Source organism: Myotis yumanensis, unplaced genomic scaffold, assembly GCF_028538775.1.
Source record: "Myotis yumanensis isolate MYYU_CA2020_CCGP unplaced genomic scaffold, mMyoYum1.0.hap1 SCAF_16, whole genome shotgun sequence".
In the NCBI taxonomy this organism is placed as follows: Eukaryota; Metazoa; Chordata; class Mammalia; order Chiroptera; family Vespertilionidae; genus Myotis; species Myotis yumanensis.
The window spans coordinates 33,587,230-33,609,326 of NW_027223767.1; the positions used below are offsets into that span (position 1 = coordinate 33,587,230).

Consider the following 22,097-nt stretch of genomic DNA (forward strand, 5'->3'; position numbering starts at 1 on the left):
GGATATTTATATATCCATTTTTTTGAAGATTCTAACCTATTGCATTCTCTCATAAATTATAAAATACAAAGGTGGCTATATTAATGACAAACTCAAACAGCACTGAGAGGGGTTTGTCAATGGGCAGAAGTCAATCCCTCTGGGTGGGGCCCAGAACTCCCAGGTAGACGGTGGCCTCCCTATTGCTGGGCCAGAAGTGCTGTCCTGTTGGCCTTCATCGTCTCCAGCCGCTTGGTCAGGTGGCTGTTGGTCATGTCCACTTCCTCCATCTTGTCCAGTGCTGTTCGTTACTTTTTTTTTTTTTAAATACATTTTATTGATTTTTTTTTACAGAGAGGAAGGGAGAGGGATAGAGAGTTAGAAACATCGATGAGAGAGAAACACCGATCAGCTGCCTCCTGCACACCCCCTACTGGGGATGTGCCCGCAACCAAGGTACATGCCCTTCCGGAATCGAACCTGGGACCCTTGAGTCCGCAGGCCGACGCTCTATCCACTGAGCCAAACCAGTCAGGGCTGTTCGTAACTCTTGTTGTAACTTCCTTTTTTCTGCTTTCAGTTCATCTTCCACTTTCTCAGCATTCTCAGCAGCAGTTCTAGATCTCAGCACCTGTCCCTCAAGCCGCCTAATACTTTGCTCCAAGGTGGTTATAACCTGTTTTGCTTTTTTTTTTTTAACCATTTTATTTTTTTTAATTGATTAAGGTATTACATGTGTGTCCTTATCTCCTCATTGCCCCCCTACCCCCCCCCCACTCATGCCCTCACCACCACCCCCGTTGTCTGTGTCCATTGGCTAGGCTTATATGCATGTATATAAGTTCTTTGGTTGATCTCTCCCCCTGACCCCCACCCTCCCCTACCTTCCCTCTGAGGTTTGATGGTCTGAAAGATGCTTCTCTGTCTCTGGATCTGTTCTTGTTCTATTCACTAATTTGTCTATTAGCATCTCCGCATTTCGATGAACTGCAAGTCTGAGCCATCGCCCCTGGAGCACTTCTGCTGCTCCTCCTCTAACTGCAGCTTCAGTTTTTTAACCTGTGATAGTAGCTCTTCCTCTCTCCAGCAAGTTTTCGTAACCTTACATCTAGAGGACCCTCCCTCTCCTGCGGACTCCAAGACCTGAGCAGCTTCCTGAGACACCACAGTGATGGCTCCAAGCGCTGGTTCACGATTGGCATCACCATTGGGAGGGCCGTCGGGGAGTATAGCTAAGCCATGTTTCTCAATAAGCTCATCTCTTTGTCAGAGGCCTTCTTTAAGTTGATCCATTTTGTGCTGCAGCACACTACACATGTTTCTGCCTTTCTAACTCCTTTGAGTTTTCATTTTCTCTATAAAATTTTGCCATCTGTTCCTCTTGTTCTTCAATAACAGCCTTGAGGGTATCTACCTGGTAGGTCAAATTGTTCTTCTCATTGTCTGACTGTGCATTAGAAACCATGGCTTTCTTATATCTTTCTTCCACTTCAGACAAAGACTCCCGCAATTCACTTAATGAGGTGTCTGGATCTATTGAGCTGCTGGTGTCCCTGCTTCCTTGTCTGGATGTTTTTCCGCTTAGAGGGGTTGTTGCTGAGGCAGGATTTCGAGACGAAGGTCTTGTGTAATGTTCGGCATACTGTTTGTCAGATTTCTCATCCAACTCGATTTGCTGTGGTTCCAGTTCTCTCACACGCGTATCTCTTGCTTCTGCCCCGGGCAGCCTGTTTCGCTGCCAGCCTTGCCTCTGCCTCTCTGGCAATGTTACTCAGAGCTTCATCTCTGCAGAAAATCGGTCTCTCACAGGTGTCCTTTTCCTTCCAGAGCCAGGAGTGCCCATCTTGTCTTGATCGTCTTTTAACTCTGAAAAATGATTCTGTCTTCAGCCCTGTCCCTGGACGCGGGCAGTGGCTGCGGCTGCAGGGGAAGGGCCGGAACGCGCCCCGCCAGCCGGGAGTCCGCCGGGGCGAAGAAGAGCGGGGAGCAAAGGGCGAGGGGCGCGGAAGGTGACCTCGGTCCTAGGCCCCCCGCCAGGCGGGCCGGACTGGACACGGCAGCTCCAGGTGCCGGCATCCGCTCAGCCAGTCACGCCGGTGTCCCCTGGGCGCCACGGCTCAGGCCCCGGGAGGAGCCGGGGAGGCGGCGGAGAGGCGGGGCGCTATATATCCATATTTATATTATCTATATCTATCTCCACCCATCCATCTGTCTATTTTAGGCACATTGCACATACCTCATGTAAGAAATATTGGCCTGAAATGTGTTTGATTGCACAGTGATGAAATGTTATGTGGAAATGGAACGGTAGATCCTGAGCCTGTGGATGGCCACTGTGAGGCATTGTATGGTACAAAAGACTGCTTTGTCTGTCTTGCTGAGGTGATGTAATCAGCCCAGGTAGCTTCGTTGGCCAGAGCAGAGAGTTCACAAGATCATAGGTTCTGTTCTGCTTGAGCTGGTTTATTTCACATGTGGAATAAAAAAACACACCCAGCCCTCGCTGGTTTGGCTCAGTGGATAGAGCATTGGCCTGCAGACTGAAGGGTCCCAGGTTCGATTCTGCCCAAGGGCACATACCCGGGTTGGGGGCTCAATCCCCAGTGGGGGGCATGCAAGAGGCAGCCGATTGGTGATTCTCTCTCATCATTGATGTTTCAATCTCTCTCCCTCTTCCTTCCTCTCTGAAATCAATAAAGAAATATTTTTTAAAAAAACCAACCTTCTCTATCATACCTGTAACACCTGTCTGCACCCAGCCAGCTATGTCACAACTGCACAGCTATTCAGGGCTTTTGTTTTTGCTTTGCAGACTTTGGTGTGGGAAGGCACCTCGTTTGGGTATTCCCTAGCAGAGCAGAGAACAGCTTATTTCCAGGGCTGGAGTGTTAACAGGGTCTACCTGTATCTGAATACAATCTTATTTTCCATCCAGGTGAGCTTCAGCATCGAGGCCAAGGTGCGAGGCTGCCCCCAGGAGAAGGAGAAGTCCTTTACCATCAAGCCTGTGGGCTTCAAGGACAGCCTCACCGTCCAGGTCACCTTCGACTGTGACTGTGCCTGCCAGGCCCATGCCGAGCCTTACAGCCGCCGCTGCAACAACGGCAATGGGACCTTTGAGTGTGGGGTGTGCCGCTGCGGGCCTGGCTGGCTGGGGTCCCAGTGTGAGTGCTCAGAGGAGGACTACCGCCCCTCCCAGCAGGACGAGTGCAGCCCCCAGGAGGGCCAGCCTGTCTGCAGCCAGCGGGGCGAGTGTCTCTGTGGCCAGTGCGTCTGCCACAGCAGTGACTTTGGCAAGATCACGGGCAAGTACTGCGAGTGTGATGACTTCTCCTGTGTCCGCTACAAGGGAGAGATGTGCTCGGGTGAGTAGAACTGCATATCCCTCCCATCCTGATACCCACACACACTCACACATCTGAGCTTGAGGTGGGCACAGGAAGGCCTATGGGGCAGAGCTGAGTAGATGGTATTTTACTCCAGTGGGAGGAAATAGAAATGAGGTTCTCTTTCATTCCTCTCAGCTTCCTATGTCCTTGCTTGTGGGGCACAGGGAAATTTGCTCGTAGGAAGGCGTGGGGAAACTTGAAGGTGAAGATAGTTTTTTTATTTTCTTTCATCTACCCTCCCCCTAATATTGTAAATCATTGGTTCCTCATCGTTTTGAGGATATGGACCAATCCTTTTTCAAGGAGAAAAAAAATCACTAACTGATGGTAATTAAATTTCTAGTATTTATAGATTTGGAAAAGGCATGATGTCAGAATATATAGTAAACTAGGTAATAATTGTCTTACATGGATTTACCTTTTCATCACAAAAAGACTTGGAAAATAGTAATGGATACCCAAGGCATTGGAGCACATTTAATGAGCCAAGTACACTTGGCACAATGACTGGAAAACAGAAAGCTCTTACTAAATGTTGGCACTATTTTGTTATCACTATGGGTATTACTATTACCTTTTGGATTCTAGATCTGTGCTGATCAAATGGTAGCCACTGGCCACATGTGGTTATTTAAATCTAAATTAATCAATTCAGTTAATTAAAATTAGAAGCTCAGTTCCTCTGTTGCTCAGGAGCCACACGTGGCCAGTGGCCACCACGATGGACAGCACAGATGTATAGGGAATAGCACTGCCGCGGAGAGTCCCGGCCTGCCGACTGGGGATTATGATATTGAGTCCTTCTACCTGCAGGATACTGAGTTGTTGTCCTCATTACAACAATTCAGTAAAACCTTGGCCCATTGATCATCTCAAACTAGCTTCTCCTTGTCCCAAAGACCACTCCTGGGGTACTTCCCCAGCCAGAAAAAGTTGAGCTGATGTTGACGTAGTCTTTATCTGCACTGACAATACTCTAGGACAGTGATGGCGAACCTTTTGAGCTCGGGTGTCAGCATTTTGAAAAACCCTAACTTAACTCTGGTGCCGTGTCACATAGAGAAATTTTTTGATATTTGCAACCATAGTAAAACAAAGACTTATATTTTTGATATTTATTTCATATATTTAAATGCCATTTAACAAAGAAAAATCAACCAAAAAAATGAGTTCGCGTGTCACCTCTGACACGCGTGTCATAGGTTCGCCATCACTGCTCTAGGAGGCAAATAGGCCGTCTGGGTTGTTCCCGGGGCCCTGGGGAACGGGTCAGGGAAAACGCAGTTGCTCTTTCCCTGCAGCTTGCCCTTCTCAGATGATCTCTCTCTCTGCTCCTCTCCTTGATGAGCCAGCCCTTCCTTTTTTTTTTTTTTTTTTTTTTTTTTTTTACTGGGCTGTAACCACTGTGGCTTAATCCCTCTTGTGACAGATTGAAGATGTTTGCAAATTGGTTGGGACTGGTTTATGGGTGTATTGTGTGGCCAATCAAACAGAGATTATAATTGGCTTCTATGGTGACCAAATCCATGACCCAAGTTGGCTTCATTTGCATTGGGGTTCTAACCAGCTGAGCTCATCCACCAGATGTTCACTTTAACATCAGCCTTTAAAAAGACTTGATGACAAAGGTAAATCTATGTCATTCTAAAGCATGTCCAATAATATAAAAATGGCTCCTGTTTATTATCAACATTGTTTCCTTTACTCATGCCAACAAAGTATGAGAGAGGTTGGAGAAAAGGATATCAGAGCAATTAATTGAGAGATCAGACACACACACACACACACACACACACGCACACACACTAGCAGTTTGAATTAGGAGATGAGGCAGGAGTAAGTTCATTTTAATATTTAATGATATTTACATCATATTCAAAGTACCAAAGGGAATGGGTAAATTTGACATGGGAGATCCCTTGTGGGGGGAGATTGGGGCTGAAGGGGAGAGGGTTGTCGGAGGAGAGGCCTACAGATAGCCCACTGTGGGCCCCAGGGACAGAGGGAGGTGCACTAGGCTTCCATGGCCTGATTGTTCCTGGCCTGGTGTGGGAGGGATCCCAGCAGAGTGTTTCCTTTGGCTGCCAGCCCCACTGAAGCCACGAAACATAGCTGCTGGGGTCCGCAGCCCCGGTTCCTGCCTCCCACCAGGGCAAGAACAGCCTGTCCTCTATGTGCTGCAGCCTAATTCATGAGGGAACCACAGCAGCCACTGTAGCCTCTCGGAGGCTTCCCTCCCCCACTTCCTGCCAGGGTTCTGGGTGCCCACTGGTCTCAGGGCTGGACCCTGTGGTGCGTCATCACATTCCCCAGTGACAGATACTTGGGGACACACGATCATTGAGCACCTGCCCTGTGCCAGGCACCCAGTCCATATGGGTGAGCAGGGGTCGTGCAGGATTCCTACCCTCTCCGAGCTTATAGCCCAGCTGGCTATTGTCCCTCCCCAGAGCTGTTGGTAGTCTATTGTTTGCTGCAAACAGGGGCTCACGAGGCAGGAGGGCTATGGCTTGGCCATTTCTCTAGCTCCTGGCCTCCCCTCTCTTCTCCTTCCCACTGGAGGCACGCATGGCCTTCGTGGTTGCACTTTGTCAAACACAGGGAGTGCATCTTTGTCCTGGTGAGACCCTTTCACCTACCACATCCATGTACAGAGATTGATTGCCTCCCCGCCCTCGTGAGCCAGGTTCTGTGCTGTGTGCTGTAGTGATGTGCAATAGAGAGGCATGATAAGACAGTTTGCCCTTCATTCACTTACCTGAGCATAAGTCACAACACGAGGCCCAACCTGCCCGATCCGAGAAGAGAGGTACTCAGGGAGTTCCCCGCACAGAGACTCACTGTGGACACTCGAGGCCTGGGTGGCTTCATGGAGGAGGTGGGATATCAAAGGAAGGGCTGGCTCATCAAGGAGAGGAGCGGAGAGATCTATCATCTCAGAAGGGCTCTGCATGGAAAGAGGGACTGCGTTTTCCCTGACCTGAAATAAGGGCCTCTCCTTGTTGCCTCCTGCCCTGCTTTCCTCCTCTTTCTCACACTTTCTCTTCACTTATCCCCCCTTCCTCTGACTTTCCTATGAACCCAGACTCAGCCACCCTGTTGCTGGAGGGGCGCCAGTCCTGTGACATTACTACACTGTGGCTTCCTTTTCAGGGTTGACCCCGCCGGGGCTGGGGGTCAGCCTGCTGGCTCTGGCCTGCCACTTCCCCTCCAACCTCACTCCCTGGCCGGCCTGGCGGACCCTTTCCTCAAAGATCACTTTGTTTAGCTTCACAAAGGAAACACTATGGGGCAAGAGTTTCTGAGGCAGCTGAGGTCTCTGAGGGCTGCCAGGCCTCTGTGGTGCCGGCCTTTCACTGGCCGGGAGCCCTGGCCAAAAGGTGGGTGTAGTGGGTACTGTGGGCCCCCCCTGCTGGCTGGCACACCCTTCCTCCCCCCCCGCCGATGCTGTCAGGGCTGCTCATAACAGTGTACAGCTGCCCTTTCTCTGGAGAATTATCTTCCGCTGACAGGAGCTGTCTTGCCCTCAGACCTTGGCCAATGACTGACGGATAAGGGGTTACACAAGGCCAGGTCTTTTGCCTCAAAGGTGGGCTAGGTCTGTGGTGCCATTCATCTCTGGAGCCCACTATGGGATCAGGCCAAAGGTAGTCTCCACCTGAAACCGCACTCCTGCCAGCCTTTGACGTCTGCCCTGCATCCCTCCCTCCCTTCTTCTAAGTCACTTGAACAAGAATCTCCCCATAAGCTGTACTTCTAGGGAACCCAACCTCTTTCTTCTTTCTCCACCTTCTGCCAGGCCAGTGTCTCTGCTCTGCATATATATTGGACAGCTGTGGCAGATGAGGTGGTGTTTCCCATCCTTCCTGGGAAATAGACATTTCTTTCCAGGGCAATGAGGGTGTGTGTCTGAGTCTTGAATGCCAGTGTGGTTACGAGCGGATGGTGCTGGGGTCACTGGCAGAGGGACCTGTAGTGGCCGAGAGATATTAGTAAGACCCACTGGGGAGGAAGAGGGACCAGCTTGCTGCTGTTTGAGCCTGGCCATGGACACCCCCTCCTCCAGCAGCATGCAGCCCGTCTGCTCTCACAGACCAATTCAGGTTACTTCCCCCTTGTTCCCTGCCTTTCCTCTGATTAACAATCAGATTTTTATTATTCATCCACTTCTTCCTGATTCAGAGTCCTGGGGCATGAGTCACCTTTATGCAGGTTTAGGAGCCATGTTTTAAAGCCTTGTTAAATGAATATTAGGGGAATATAGCATTGAGAGGTATTGTCAGCATTTAAATAGTATAAGTTCCACCCTAGTCTCTCTCCCATCCCTACACACATGCAGTAAAGGGAATAGGTCTTTTCAACTAGGGCCGATGGCTCTGTACAATAATGCAATAATACAACACAGAGCACACGTTTCCAGGAATTTAACTAGGATGTAACCTTCATTAGAGAAGGGACCCTGCCTGTCTTGTCCACTGTGGAATCTCCAGTGTCCAGCATGTGGTGTGAGCTCAGTACATATTTGTTGAATGAGTGGATAAATAAACATTAATTGCATGCCTATCATATGTTATGCTAATCGTCATTGATGAAAACATTAATATTTGGTGCCAGTTGGGTACTGGAAATATCAGGGGGAACACTTTGTAAAGTACATCTGAAAATAATATTGAATGTAAGCTGTAATTGGAAAAAATGAAAAATTAATGTGATATGTGCTCTCCCATCAAGGAACTCACAATCTAGAAAGAGAAACAGATAGACAAGCAAAAGGGTGAACATGAAGGTTAAAATAGAGGTACATACATATACGTGCTGGCAGAACACATGACTGACTATTGACTTGGCCTGTGAAGGTCAGAAATGTCCCAGAGAGGAAGGAACATCTGAGTTGAGCCAGAAGGGTGAGTGGGAGTTTGGCAGTGGTCACAGGAAGAAGAGGAGTCTAGACAGAGGGAACGGCATGAATAGAAGCATGGGGATAGGAAGATAGTGTAGAAGATGGTGAGCGGTTCCGTGTGGTGACTAGTGTGTGGTAATGTGAGGCGGGTGCTGAGAGATAAAGCTGGGAAGCAGGTTGAGCCACTGATGTGGGCTTGGGGCCCTCACCAACTGCTCTGCCCCCGTGGGCTGTGTGTCCTCAGGCCATGGCCAGTGCAGCTGTGGGGACTGCCTGTGTGACTCCGACTGGACCGGCTACTACTGTAACTGTACCACGCGCACCGACACCTGCATGTCCAGTAACGGGCTGCTGTGCAGCGGCCGGGGCAAGTGCGAGTGCGGCAGCTGCGTCTGCATCCAGCCGGGCTCCTACGGGACCACCTGTGAGAAGTGTCCCACCTGCCCTGATGCCTGCACCTTTAAGAAGTGAGTGAGCGGGGAAGTGAGTTGGAGAGAGTTGGGTGTGAGATTGGGAAGGGGGGTGTGTGTGGAGAGGGTCCCCCAGACTAGAATCCCCAACTCTCCAGGTTCGGTCTCTTCCTCACCAAAGCTTTATGGGGAGGAGTCTGCTCCAGCCACATGGCTAGCTTTCCTCATTCACTGAAAACTTTGGGGAAAGGTGGAGGTGGAGCCAACCATGAAGGAGTCAGTGTAGTACCAGCCGGACTCCAGCTGGAGAAACCCCTCTTCCAGGGTAGCATCCTGAATCCCTGAGTTGGGAGGAAGGCTAAACCGGATGACTTCTGGGGAACGTTCAAGTGCAGATGTTCTGATTCTGTGGGAGATGTGGGGCTGGAGCTACACTGAGGCAACAGATGTCCACCAGTACAGTCGTCTCTCATTTGGGGATCAGAGGAAGCTTCTGGCAGCCCAAGTCCATGGCACTACCATTTCTCCTTCCACTTAAGAGTGGTAAGAGAAATATCATCTGTATAGGGCCGCGTGCTTAGAAGGGCCCCCACCGGGTTTAGTGCACTGCTGTCACTGACTTGAAATTCTTAGTAATTTTTGAGCAAGGGGCCTGATATTTTCATTTTGCACTGGGTCCCCAAACTATGTTACTGGTTCTGACTTTAAGGCTCCCAGAAATGCCGTAGGGTTCACCCTCCTGTCATGGCCTCGGATGGAGAAATTTAATGACGTTGCCTGGAGGCCTCTGCCTGCCAGGCCTTGAACTCCAGATTTGACTCTCTGGGCCCCAGGAGGGTCTTACAGATGGTTCTGTTTGTGTGTTTGTTCTCTGAGCTGGAGCAGCTTCCTGGGTGTACGAAGTCAGAGCCAGGCTAAAACACTCTCAGGGTTGCTCCTAGCTTGCTTTAATCCCTGTGCCCTCTTTCCTCCTCCCCTCTTTCCTTAGGGAGTGTGTCGAGTGTAAGAAGTTCGACCGCGGAACCCTATACATGGAAAACACCTGCAACCGTTACTGTCGTGATGAGGTTGAGTCTGTGAAGGAGCTTAGTAAGTTCAGCCTGTCAGTATTTCTGATTTAATCTCAGAAACTATCCAACTCTCATCTGTAACATGGGGGAGTAATTTTGACCTCAAAGGCATGCAGACCTGATGCACAGTAGGCACTTAATGAAAGCTGACTAGAGAGTTCTCCTCACTTCTACTAATTTGTTCAGCCGATCCTCCCCTTTCTGATTCCTGGAACCCACAAACTCAGCAAGATCCTGCAAATAACTTTCAAAGCGTGTATAAATCAGGCAACTGAACTATATCCCCTCAAGGAAAGAAAGAGAAAGCAACCCCATTTTACAGATGAAGAAACTGAAGCGCAGAGTGGGAGAGTAGTGACCCACGACAGTCTTGGCTTAGTAGGCTAGTAAGCATTTACTAAGAATGCCCAGGCATTCAGCTTTTTTGGAGAAGAACCTTCACCCTTACAGACATGTAGCCAAAATCACATCTGAAGCCTTTGTGGCTCTCTAGAGCCCCTTGTGGGATAGACAAATAAATTGGGGAGCAACTCTTGTTTGCAGCTATTCTGGTTTGTACTTCATTTTGACCTAAAGAAAATGATCTTTGCTGCTGTCAGCACATCTGATGTTGTTTTTGGGCCAGGTAGCATTGGGCGGGGCCAGGGAGATGGCCATCTCTCTGGAGATAATAATCTCCCACGCAAGCAGGAAACGTTTTCAGTGAGAGCTACAGAAAGACACAGCCAATCAGTCAGCTTCTAAGCGGGGGTGTTATGGAAAAGGGTCAGATCTCTGGACCCTTTGGCAAATACCTGAAGTGGGGCTGGAATTAGGGTGATTTGGGGATTGAGTTTGAAGAAATAATTTTTTTCTCTGGAGGACACTGTGCTTGCTATGATCAGTTTAGGGAGGAGGGGCTGCTCAGATGTGAGATATTTGTGTTATCTAGACCAGATGGGTATTACAGGTTAGTTGATAAGTATTTCTACACCCTACCTGCCATGATAATCATAAATATTTATTTGTATGAAATTTTATAACTTATAAAAGTTATAAAAATATCTCTTCATGCACATAATCGTCGTCTTCTCCCAACAACCTAGTAAAGTAGAATTCTAGGACTACTGTTATCTTCATTTTGAGGATGAGGAAATTGAATCTCAGGAAAGTTAAGTAACTTGCCCAAGCAAATTAGTGGTGAGGTAAGATTAGAAATAAACCCTGAAATTCTTACTCTTTCCATAGTACTAGAATGCCACTGGTTCACTAAATTAAAGGCTTAATGAGTTAAAGTTTGTAGGCTGTGCTTTGAGACTCATGCTAGTCACTTACTTGCTGAGTGACCTTGACACATTTGTTTAATCTCATTGTGTGTCAGTTTTACCCATCAATTTCATCAGTGGAGGGCAGCGGTTCTCAGCCTGTGGGTCGCGACCCCTTTGGCGGTCGAATGACCCTTTCACAGGGGTCGCCTAAGACCATCCTGTATATCGGATATTTACATTATGATTCATAACAATAGCGACATTACAGTTATGAAGTAGCAATGAAAATAATTTTATGGTTGGATCACAACACGAGGAACTGTATTTAAAGGGCCAGAAGGTTGAGAACCACTGGTGTAGGGCATGGTGCAGCGGAGAGAGGGTAACCCATAGTTTCACTGTCAGAATCACAGGCTTTAGAATGAGAAGGAATGAAACCTACAAAACATGATGGGAATCAGAAGAGAGGATGGCTCTGGAGAGAAACACTGGGTCAGAAGCAGAAATGGAGGAACTCTGAGGGCTGAATGAACAAACTATTGAGAATCATTGAGCAAGCAGAGAAATGAAAGAGAGGGAACGGAACACCCGCTCTTGCCTTTATGCCATTTAATTTTCAACCATCTCTGTGAGGTGAGAGTATCATTTTCCTTTTATTTATGAAGAAAGAGGAATTCATGAGGTCAAGTAACTTACCCAAGGTCACACAACTGGAAAGTGGTAGAGCCAAGCTTTGAATCAGATTGTGTAATACTATTATATCATGTTCCTTCCTGAGGAAGGAATAAGAACCAAAAAGGGGCGGTGAGGGACAAAGTACATCAGTCAGGGTCATTTGGAGGCAATTGCCGGGCACAACAGCCATCTCAAATCTAGGCACCTTGCCTAATGTCAAGCGTAGGTTTTTCTGTTGCATAATTTCACAGAAATTCCATGAGTGGGGTTCGGAGATGACCCCATCTTCCAGGAATTGACCAATTTTTTCATTCTTTTATCTTCCCCTCTCTTCCAGAGGACACTGGCAAGGATGCAGTGAATTGCACCTACAAGAATGAGGATGACTGTGTCATCAGATTCCAGTACTATGAAGACTCCAGTGGAAAGTCCATTCTGTATGTGGTAGAAGAGCCAGGTGAGTGAACCCCGAGGGCCCCTGGCCCTGCCCCCAGGGAGAGGGAGAACCATGTTAGGCAGTTATTTCATCTATCATGCCTCTTAAATGGAACAGCCAGGTTAAGCCTGACCTTACTAGAACAAGTGATAAGGTAGGGCCTGTCATCTGGGTACGGACGATATATAAATACAAATATTAGCAAGAAAGTGATTTCCTAATTGATGAAATAGAAAAATAAGGTGGATAAAGGGAGGAAGAATGTAAATATGGATCCCACGAAGGAACAAAATATATCATAGCTTTTTTTTTTGAGGTAATAATGTTAAGAAGTAAGGAATTTAAATTCTAGGACTTCTCTGCACAAGGCATCTGCTCTACTATAAGTTAAATGGTTGCCAAGAGCAACCGGCTTGCTGCTTCAGAGGAAGGCCTGATGGTTTGAGGTGCTGACCCTACCAGGTTCACTATGAGACATGGTAAAGGGTTTCAGTTACCAACCCAAGGCTTCCCTAAGCACTAAAAATATAGTGCTTGCTCTCAAGACCCTCTGGAGGCAGGGGGAACTCATGTCATCATATACAGACCAATCACAGGTTTGTCACCATCCAACACAGTAGATTTGCTTGCTTTTCCTTACTACCTTCCTCTTCTTCCTTTCCCTTAAGCAATAGATTAAGATATAAATCACTAGAAAATAGTTTTGAGTACTTATTATATATCAGGAACTGACTTGCCTAGGTGCTGGGAATATAACAGTAAATAAGGCAGATGCAAACGTGGCACTCACAGACCATGGGGGGGGGGGGACAGGCCTGTAAACCAGTAGTGAGGGATAAAGGCCATGGTATGGTGGGGGTGGACGAGAACTTAATGGAGTGCCCTAGCCGGTTTGGCTCAATGGATAGACCGTCAGCCAGCCCATGGACTGAAGGGTCCTGGGTTCAATTCTGGTCAAGGGCACGTACCTCCGTTGCAGGCTTGATCCCTGGCCCTGGTAGGAGCGGTGTGTGGGAGGCAGCCAATCAATGTGTCTCTCTCACATCAATGTTTCTGTTTTTCCCCCTCCCTTCCACTCTCTCTAAAAATCAATAGAAATATATCCTTGGGTGAGGATTAACAACAACAAAAAATAACTTAAGGGAGTAAAGGAACAATCTCCGCAGACAGAGGCTAAGTTGGTCGGTTTACATTCTTTACAGCTGTAGGGAGTTCTTCAAATCATTCTTTTGACCGAGGCGGGCAGACTTCTTCTGTAAAGGGCCAGATGTTAAATATTTTTGGATTTGTGAGCCATGTGGTCTCTGCTGTGACTCTGCCACTGTAGCAGGAAAGCAGCCATAGGCAATATGTAAATGAAGGAGTCTGGCTGTATTTACAAAACCAGGTGGCAAGCAGCACTTTGTTTGCGGGCCAGTTTGCTGACACCTGCTTTACAGCAGTGGTTATGAAACTTTTGTGTTTTCTTGTTAAAAAAAAAAAAAAAAATCCAGAGTCCTGAGCTCTGACCTATTTCCACAAAATTTTGCCTCTGTGTTCTTCATTAATGCTCTTGGTAATTGTGGTGTACCCCAATATTTTGAAGTGATAATGCTTTAGACACATCACTTGCCCCGGTGAGCCTTCTCAGGCCTCCTCCAGCCTCATTCTGCTGACCAGGTTTAGTGCTCCTGTTTGATTCCCATAGCAGCCCTGCTTCCCTTAAAAGGCCTTCATCATACTGTTGAATTGCTTCTTCAGTCACCAGTGTCTCTCAGTAGATTATAAACTCCATAAGCACGGGAACTATCTGTCTTATCAATTGTTATATTCCCATACTTGGCTCAGTCATCTACAGAGAAGATAATAAATGGCTTGTGAATGAATCAATAGGACTGGTTATTCCTAGGAGACAGGCAGGCTTATATACATCTTGATATCTGTTAGGACAGTTTTGGCTGCTTATAGAAGGAAGGGGGTGAAAGTGGGCAAAGGGCTGCTACAGCGATGTCACCCAGCTTGTTGCTGTTGCCATGAGTACGGGAGAGCATGGTGCCCCCATCTGTGATAATTGTTCATCCACTTTTTCCAGAGCTCTCACCTTTCATAAGGGCAAAGGAAGAGAAAGAAAGGGCATCACCTCAGTTTTATTTAGTGACTCAAGGGAAAGCTGACATGGGGAAAGGGAGAAAGAAGTCTGGGTGTGTATCTGTGGAGAGCAGATGTGGATTATTTGGACGTGACGTTCTCACACTTTCACACCCATCTGTGTTAAACCATTTCACAGGTTTTCCACACCCACCTTATGGGTACCTTTGCCCCTTCTCATTTCAGAAGGGTGGTATGTTCTTGCTTTTATACCCAGCTGTTTTCACGAATTTATTTACCTAGCTCTGGGTATATAATCTTCCAGATTACTTCATCTCTTTGCTACATCCTTGCTGTTGCTTCTGCTGTGTCACTTACCAAATCTTTTGGCTGGGTATTCTGAGACTGGAACCTTCTACCTGGAGTGGTAGGGAACAAAGATGATGATAACCTGGGATGGTTCGAATAACCCCTGGGGGGAGGTAACTTTTCTGACTTACTGACAGTAGGCCTTTTCCTCCACATTAGGAGATAGGACCCAGACCCAGATTTCCTGTCTTACTGCCTTGAAATTCCAAATTCTGCCCCTCTCTCCTCTTACCCAACCTGAGCCATTTTCAGGGGCTCTGAGTAAAATGTAGAATTCTACTGAAGTATAGAAAGAGATTATTTTAGTTCTCTTCCCTAACTCATGCCCTTGCAGAGGCTCTCTTTGAAAGACAGGAGCCACTGCAGGGTAGTAGAGAGATTGCCAAAGGGTTTGGCATTGACTAAGTGGCCTTAGCTAGGCCCTCATTGCTCCTGGATAGGATTGCCTGATAAAATACAGTATGTCCATGCAATATTTGGTACATACATATGCTAAAAAGTTATGAATTCAAATTTAATTGGACTTCCTGTACTTTTGTCAAATCTGCTAACCTTACTCAGTCTTTCCTGACCCCACCATGGGTCCTCGTCACTGTGGCTGGAAGGACTCTCCAGAGACCCCCTGCGGGAAGCCTGCCATCCACCCCTTTCAAGACAGATGGTTAACAGATATCCCCAGCCCCGCAAAGACCTCCTGGCATTCTACTTGTCCTGCCCATACTGACATGCAGGATTGGAGAGATTTCACTTTGGGGTTGGGGGGCTTGGCCCTCCCTCAATCTTCCAGAGAATTCGTAATTGTTTTTTCCCAGAAGAACTGAGCCTTTCACCCCTGGGAACTCAGACACTGGAACCTCACAGCTTTTCTCCAGGCGCTCCTTTAATTATAGACAGGTTGTAATTTGGTGGTTTGGGAAAAATGCCAGCTTGGGTTTGTGGAGGTGGTTGTTTTCGGACAGTGTGTGGTGAACATAGGGTGCATGTTTAGAGAGGAAGGTGGGAGACAGTGTGGAAAGTGGGTGTGACCTCCTCCCCAGACCCGTCCATAGGCATATATACAAACACTTAATTACATAACACCTGAGAAGTTGCTGGAGTGAGGTCACCCATCAGACACTTGTGGTTATGGGAAGCAGAGCTCTGCTGAGCATACTTATCCTGGCCCTCAGAGGGGTGACGCATCTCTGTCTGTGTTGGTTGTTGACTGGGGTTGAAGAGGAAGCCAGCTCTCAATAGGGTTAGGATTTTAGATGACTACATATTTTGGGAAGGAACCCAAAATATTGTCTTGGTTGGCAGGCCGCCTGGTCTCTAAGTATGCTGGAAAAGGTCATCAGGTTCCCAGCCCTCGGGGATGTAAATATTTGGACTAGGGTAGCAGACTCAAATACTTACAGGAGCTAAGTAAATAAATTAGTGATTACAGCCAGGTATAACGAGAACACCACCGATAATGGTAGCTGATAATTATTGCACACTAATGCTACGCCAGGCATTGCTCTGAGTTCTTTTAATTCCTTAAGTATTCCTCATAGCAAGTCTTCAAAGTCAGTGCTGCTACTTTCTCCATTTTAAAGATGGTAAAACAGGAAACAGACACCCAGAAAGGTTAATTTATCAAAGGTCACATAGCAAAGTAAGTGGTAAACCAGGACTCAAACCCATGCAGTCTGGTTCCAGAGCCCACACACAGTAGCACAGATTCAATGGCAAGCCATACTTTGCTACTGTTTAGTAGAGAAAAGAGCAAGTGGCGAGGACTGTGGCCAACATGTCCCATCTAAAAGAGGCAGTTGTGCCTGGCCAATGTGGCTCAGTTGTTGAGTGTCAACCCATGAACCAGGAGGTCATGGCTCAATTCCCAGTCAGGGCATATGACCGGGTTGCAGGCTTGATCCCCAACCCGGTAGGGGGCATGCAGGAGGTAGCCAATTGATTATTCTCTCTCTTCACTGATATTTCTCTTCCTCTCTCCTTCTCCCTTCCTTTCTCTGAAATCAATAACAACATATTTAAATCAAATAATAAAAGGGGCAGCTGCTCCTCAGCCCTCACCAGTTGCTGCCCTGTAAAAATATAGGTCCAGTGTTTCTAGATCATTGGATTTTTTAAAAGAAGAATCTGAAATTTTAAGGGGAAACTCCTGATTATCCAAGTTGCCATTAAAATAAAATGTTTAATAAATACTGTGTGAGCCCACATCAAATAGACTAGACTCTGCCTATGGGTGACAGGCTCACGGCCTGATTTAAACCACTCAGCACAGATGATTGCTGTCCTAAAGGTTGCCCCCTCTCCTTTTAAATAGTAATTAAGCCTGGCAAGCGTGGCTCAGTGGTTGAGCATTGACCTATAAATCCAGGAGGTCCCGGTTGTATTCCTGGTCAGGGCATATGCCCAGGTTGTGGCTTGATCCCCAGTGTGAGGCATGCAGGAGGCAGCCAATCAATGATTCTCTCTCATTGTTGATGTTTCTATCTCTCTCTCTCCCTTCCTCTCTGAAATCAATAAAAAAAGATCAATAAGATCTTTAAAAAAAGATATTATTTGTAGCCAGTTCAAGTGATTTCTGCTCCAATCACAACCACCCTGCTCTGTGCTATCTCCGGACAGAGTGTCCCAAGGGCCCTGACATCCTGGTGGTCCTGCTCTCAGTGATGGGGGCCATTCTGCTCATCGGTCTTGCTACTCTGCTCATCTGGAAGCTCCTCATCACCATCCATGATCGGAAGGAGTTTGCGAAATTTGAGGAAGAACGAGCCAGAGCAAAATGGGACACGGTAAGAGACTGGGCTGTATTTTCTTAAGCTGTTGGCTTGGAGCCTGAAGTGGTCGCAGCAGATGCTTATGGTGGCCAGGTTCAGCCAGTAGTTTTCCATTTAGCCTCTGACCTGGAAACTGGGCGATGGTCTAACTGTTCTGCTGTCCTTACGCTTCCTGGAAACCACCTGATTCTCTCTCTACCACCACAGGCCAGATCAGTGAGTACTGGCTGAGCACAGATAGGGCCCGACCCTGCTGTGAACACTACGAAGAGATGACAAGGAAACAATCTCCAATGGAGGGAGACAGACAAACTTGAGAATCCTACATGGAGAACACAGAGTATATAGATAGAATACATAACACATTATATACTAATGAGGTTTAAAGCATTAAACACAAATAGGGAAGAAATATTAAAATAGCTAACATTTACTGAGGAGTTACCATGTACCAAGAACTGGTACAAGAATTGACTTATTTCACCCTATAACAACCCTATGTGACAGGCAACCTTTTTATACTCATTTATAGATAAGGAAACTGAGTACAGAGAAGTTGGGGGGGGCGGGAATTAGGTTATCCCTTTTTGGGTCAATCGCTTAGGAATAGTAGCAGGATGTCATCCCATCTTACCAGTATTCTTTTCTGTTTTCTCAAATGATGATGATAGCTTCTAAATCAGATTCCACTTTTGTGCTCCCCGAAGTTTATCGTAGTTAATTGAATCCAAACAAGCATTTTTTGAGAACCTTCCATATACTTAATTTAATTCAATTCTCCTTTGGCTCATCTTCATTTCAGCTTTTTTTTTTCTGGACCTTCCAAATGGCCATTTGACTCCCTGGCTGTCCAAGTTTAGGCTATAAGTTTGTTCCCATTGGATGAGGACCTCTGGCCTTTGTACCCCAGGGTCCCAAGAAACTGAGATGTTTCTGTTCAGAAAATGTAGAAATCCTGAGCCTCTGAGGCACGTGAGAATGTGTTGTGCTTCTTGAAGCTACCAGTAAGGGCCACCAGACCTTATGGCACTTGTCACTTTTTACTAGAAAGTAATTTGGGAAATCTAGTAAGGGTCTTTCTTTTTTCTGATAACATGACAGTTTGTGGGTAGTACTTGAAGGGATAAGATGAGAACATATTCAGAATTATTTGTGTAAAAGCTTTCCTCTACGTTCCAAACACCATTTTCTACATCTCTCTTCCCTGCCTACTTCCCCAGCATGGTCACAATAAAGGAAAAAGGGCAAAAGAGAGTGTTGGAGAGAGGAACTGATGGTTCAAAGCTATCCTGAAATGTTTGGGATCACCAAAAAGGGATGGAATGAATTTAACCCCTTAGAAATAGTGGCAGGATGGCATTCCATCTTCTCTCTCTCTCTCTCTTTTTTTTTTATCCATTCCCATCTTAAGAGTGAATGTGTGAGTACAATGAGCATTAACCTGTTTACCGATGGTGTATCCCAGAGAAGGGTCTCTTGAGCAAATTTCTCAGATGAAAGTATAAGCCTTGAGGGCAGGGTAGAACGGAAGATTCACTGTAAGACCCTTTTCTATTCTCTCCACAGGCCAACAACCCACTGTATAAAGAGGCCACATCCACCTTCACCAACATCACCTACCGGGGCACTTAATGACAAGCAGTCGTCCTCAGATCACTAGCAGAGTGTCCCAGGATTGTGGGCATCTCTGCCGTCATGTTTACAGGGGACAGTATCTGTGGGGCGGGATTGGGGACTTGGAGTGAGGTGGGGTGGGAGAATGTGAATGCGTGGAAGTGTGGGTCTCTGTGCATGAGAGCGTGTGAGTGGGTTGCGTATGGGGGAATGTGTAATTTAAAACTCGTGGCGTGTCCCAGATCAGCAGAGCTCCTCAGCCTTTGTCCTCAGAACGCCTCCTTCAGGGATTCCTCCTGCTTAATCTGAAGGTGACCTGCGTAGCTGAGCAGATGTTCTTCATTACCTCAGAGAGAAGCCAGCTTTCCTTCTCGGGCCATTCTCCTTGAAGAACAGAGCAGGGCTGAGGCCTCTCATTCCAGAGAACGGGACTTTGATTCCGCCCTGAGTTTATGGTTCTTGGGCCTGAGTCTCAGCAGCTATGGCAGGAATTGCTGGGCTTTGTAGCCTTGTGTCACCTGTTCCCGTCTCCTTTCCCCTCCCTCAGGCTGAAGGAGAATTCAGGGGAAGCCGGAATCATCAGAGCTGCCCGTGCCTTTGGCTATCCCCTCAACCCAGTATGGTTCTCTCAGTAGGGGAGTCCTTGCTACCGAATTCTTTCATCTATTGGGAGAGAGGATGGCAGGGCCATCCAGGGGTCATGCATGGCCTGGGGAATGTGCCAGGGTCCTGCAGCTCAAAATGACCCTTCAGATTTGTCCCATTGGCAGCTCCATCCTAGAGGTTCATTTAGAAGTGTTTCACCCTTAGACCAGCACTGCCTCTTACCTCCTACTTCCACATGCTCACTGCTGTAGATGTTTGCTGCATACTGGGACTTTCATGGCCAAAAGCTTTTCCTCCCAGAAAGGGTGCTATGGTTAGAGCCAGAGGTCTGGCCCACCCTCAGGCCTTCTGCCCCTTGTCCAAGGCACTTCCACACACTCTACCCTGTGCTTTTATGTGCTAAATCCATCCACGGGGATGATTGCCTTTATCTACCTCTGGGGTGTCTTGAGAAGGAGTCATTCCCACGGGTCTCTGAGTCTGTGCTGGGCATAAGTGCCAGGGTGAAATGATGGGCCAGTTGTATCAGCATGTGTGGCCTATTCTCCCTCGGGCTGGGCAACCTCATTTTAACTCAGTCGTTAATCTGAGAGGTCACAAGTGCAATTTTCTTTTCTTTTTCTCATTGGGGCACCTGGGACCACAATGAGGCTTAAACTAAAGGACCATGTATATAAACACACTTGTATTATATTTGTAATTTTATTTGATGACAAGGAAGGAGAGTATAAAAAAGCCACAGAGACTTGGGCTGGATATAGACAGCCCCATGTGGCATCACTCAGAGCAAGTCATTGCCCAGTTGTGGGATCTGTAAAGGCTTTCTTATCCTGGATGCCTGTGGGGATGGATGCATGGACATGCTGGTCCTTTCCTGAGGAGGAGGGAAATGGCCAATAGCAATAGCAGTTGCTCCATTGGTGTTTGCATTAACAACTACCCTCTCAGTCTCCAAGAAAAAGGGGAGGATCTATAAACAGTCATCTGATGATCAGAAAATCTAAGATCTGGCCTCAGTGTTGCAGTTAAGGAATCTTTAAACGTAATTAAGACAAGTCACTTTGTTCTTCCTGAGGCTCAGTTTTCTAGTTCGAAAAATGATGGGTTTGGACCAGTTAGTCTAGAAGGTCTCTTTTAGTGTCAGAATTCTAAGATGTTGGGACTTACTTTGAGATCAAACTCACCATGAAGATTCTGTGGGATGTAGATATTGCTTATTTTTTTAGTTGGGAGAGAGACCTGGCTTTGGCAAGAGCAGATGTCATTCCACATCACAGATGTTATTCAATGAAAAAGCCTCATTCTATCCTGTCTTAGAGCCTCTTCTCCAACTTTTGTTAGCAGTTATATCTCCTGACACTGTAGTCTTTAAGCTCCACTTAGTTCCTATTTCTTAGTTCACTTTGCATACATTTGCATCCACATATTAGGGAAGAGGCACCCATAAGAAGTAGCTGAAATGTGTGGTTTGTATCCAGGTGTTAACCTTGAGAATAAGCCTTGGAATTAGGAATGGGGAAAATGACTGAGCCCTGTCTGACCCACGGATTACCCTTTACTGTAGGGGATGGTAACACAGTGGAGGGATAAATGAGGGATGGATAAGGAATCCAAGAAGTTTAGAACCTAACTGTCACCTTCAGCTAGGGAGACAAGAGTCCATTAGAGTAGTAGTACATTTTCTTTAGGTAAGATGGCTTATATAAAGAAACTATATCAAAGGAGAAAGAATATGTATCCAATAGACTAAAACATCAATGGGAATCTTGTGTGAGCTTCTGGAATGAGGCTCATCGGCCTTGAAGACCAGCACTGTTTGTCTATATGTGGAGGAACCTGTAATGTGTTCGGGAGAGAGCATATAGCAGTGAGTTTTGGCATCATGTGGGGTGAACATCTGAATAGTATTTTGGCATCAGATAACATAGCACAAAAAGGCCATTCGTGCTCTGCTCTTTTGGAGATAGTTCATGTTCAGTCTCAGGGTCTGTGGACAGTAATGGGAAACTTTGACCATTCCTGACAAGTTGTCACATAAAGAGTCAGTTCTTTGTCATTCAGATATTCCTAGCCCATCCATGATTTCAAGATACTTCTCTCCATTAAGTATTACTGGTCGAAATGACTTACGTGCTTTCCTGACTTCCTAGCCTGTTTGAGTTGTGCAACAATGAATTAAATGTGTTTTCCAAAAAGAAGTGGCCTATGGCTGCCCAGTGCTTCCTGTGTTGTTATTTCTGTTTCCTTTGGGTGAAAATAATGATTATTTTAGAACAAGGGTGTTTCCAAATGCAACAGAATGATGACTACTACCGAAACTAAAGTTAGCTTCAGAACCTAGAGCTTTTCTTTACACTTTAATAACATTTTCAAAATGAATAGGCTATGACTGTTCTAAGAGTTACTTTTTTTTTTTCTAATTGGGGATTTTTAGGAACTTGCGTAGCCTCAACAAAACAGACTGTCAATTTAGTCTAGGTTCTGTTTACAGGAAGCATGAACTGATAAAATAAGGCTTAATGGTAAATTATTTACAGGACCATTCAACTGCCCTTTTATTTAAGGCAGTG

General features: G+C 46.6%; 1 protein-coding gene and 1 pseudogene across 2 annotated transcripts in view; one reads left to right on the forward strand and one right to left on the reverse strand.

The window, feature by feature from the left end:
- ITGB3 (integrin subunit beta 3) overlaps positions 1-21,725 on the forward strand; it is a 52,591-nt gene extending 30,866 nt beyond the window's left edge. Inside the window, exons 10-15 of one of the 2 annotated variants that reach the window (XM_070393702.1) lie at positions 2,915-3,344; positions 8,513-8,735; positions 9,667-9,767; positions 12,008-12,127; positions 17,156-17,322; positions 18,874-21,725. In XM_070393702.1, the coding sequence (XP_070249803.1) occupies positions 2,915-3,344; positions 8,513-8,735; positions 9,667-9,767; positions 12,008-12,127; positions 17,156-17,322; positions 18,874-18,939 (1,107 nt within the window). In that variant the 3' untranslated portion in view covers positions 18,940-21,725. The other variant, XM_070393703.1, reaches the window with a different exon arrangement.
- Positions 180-1,822, reverse strand: LOC138994412 (leucine-rich repeat flightless-interacting protein 2-like; annotated as a pseudogene).
- Positions 21,726-22,097: the final 372 nt, after the last annotated feature.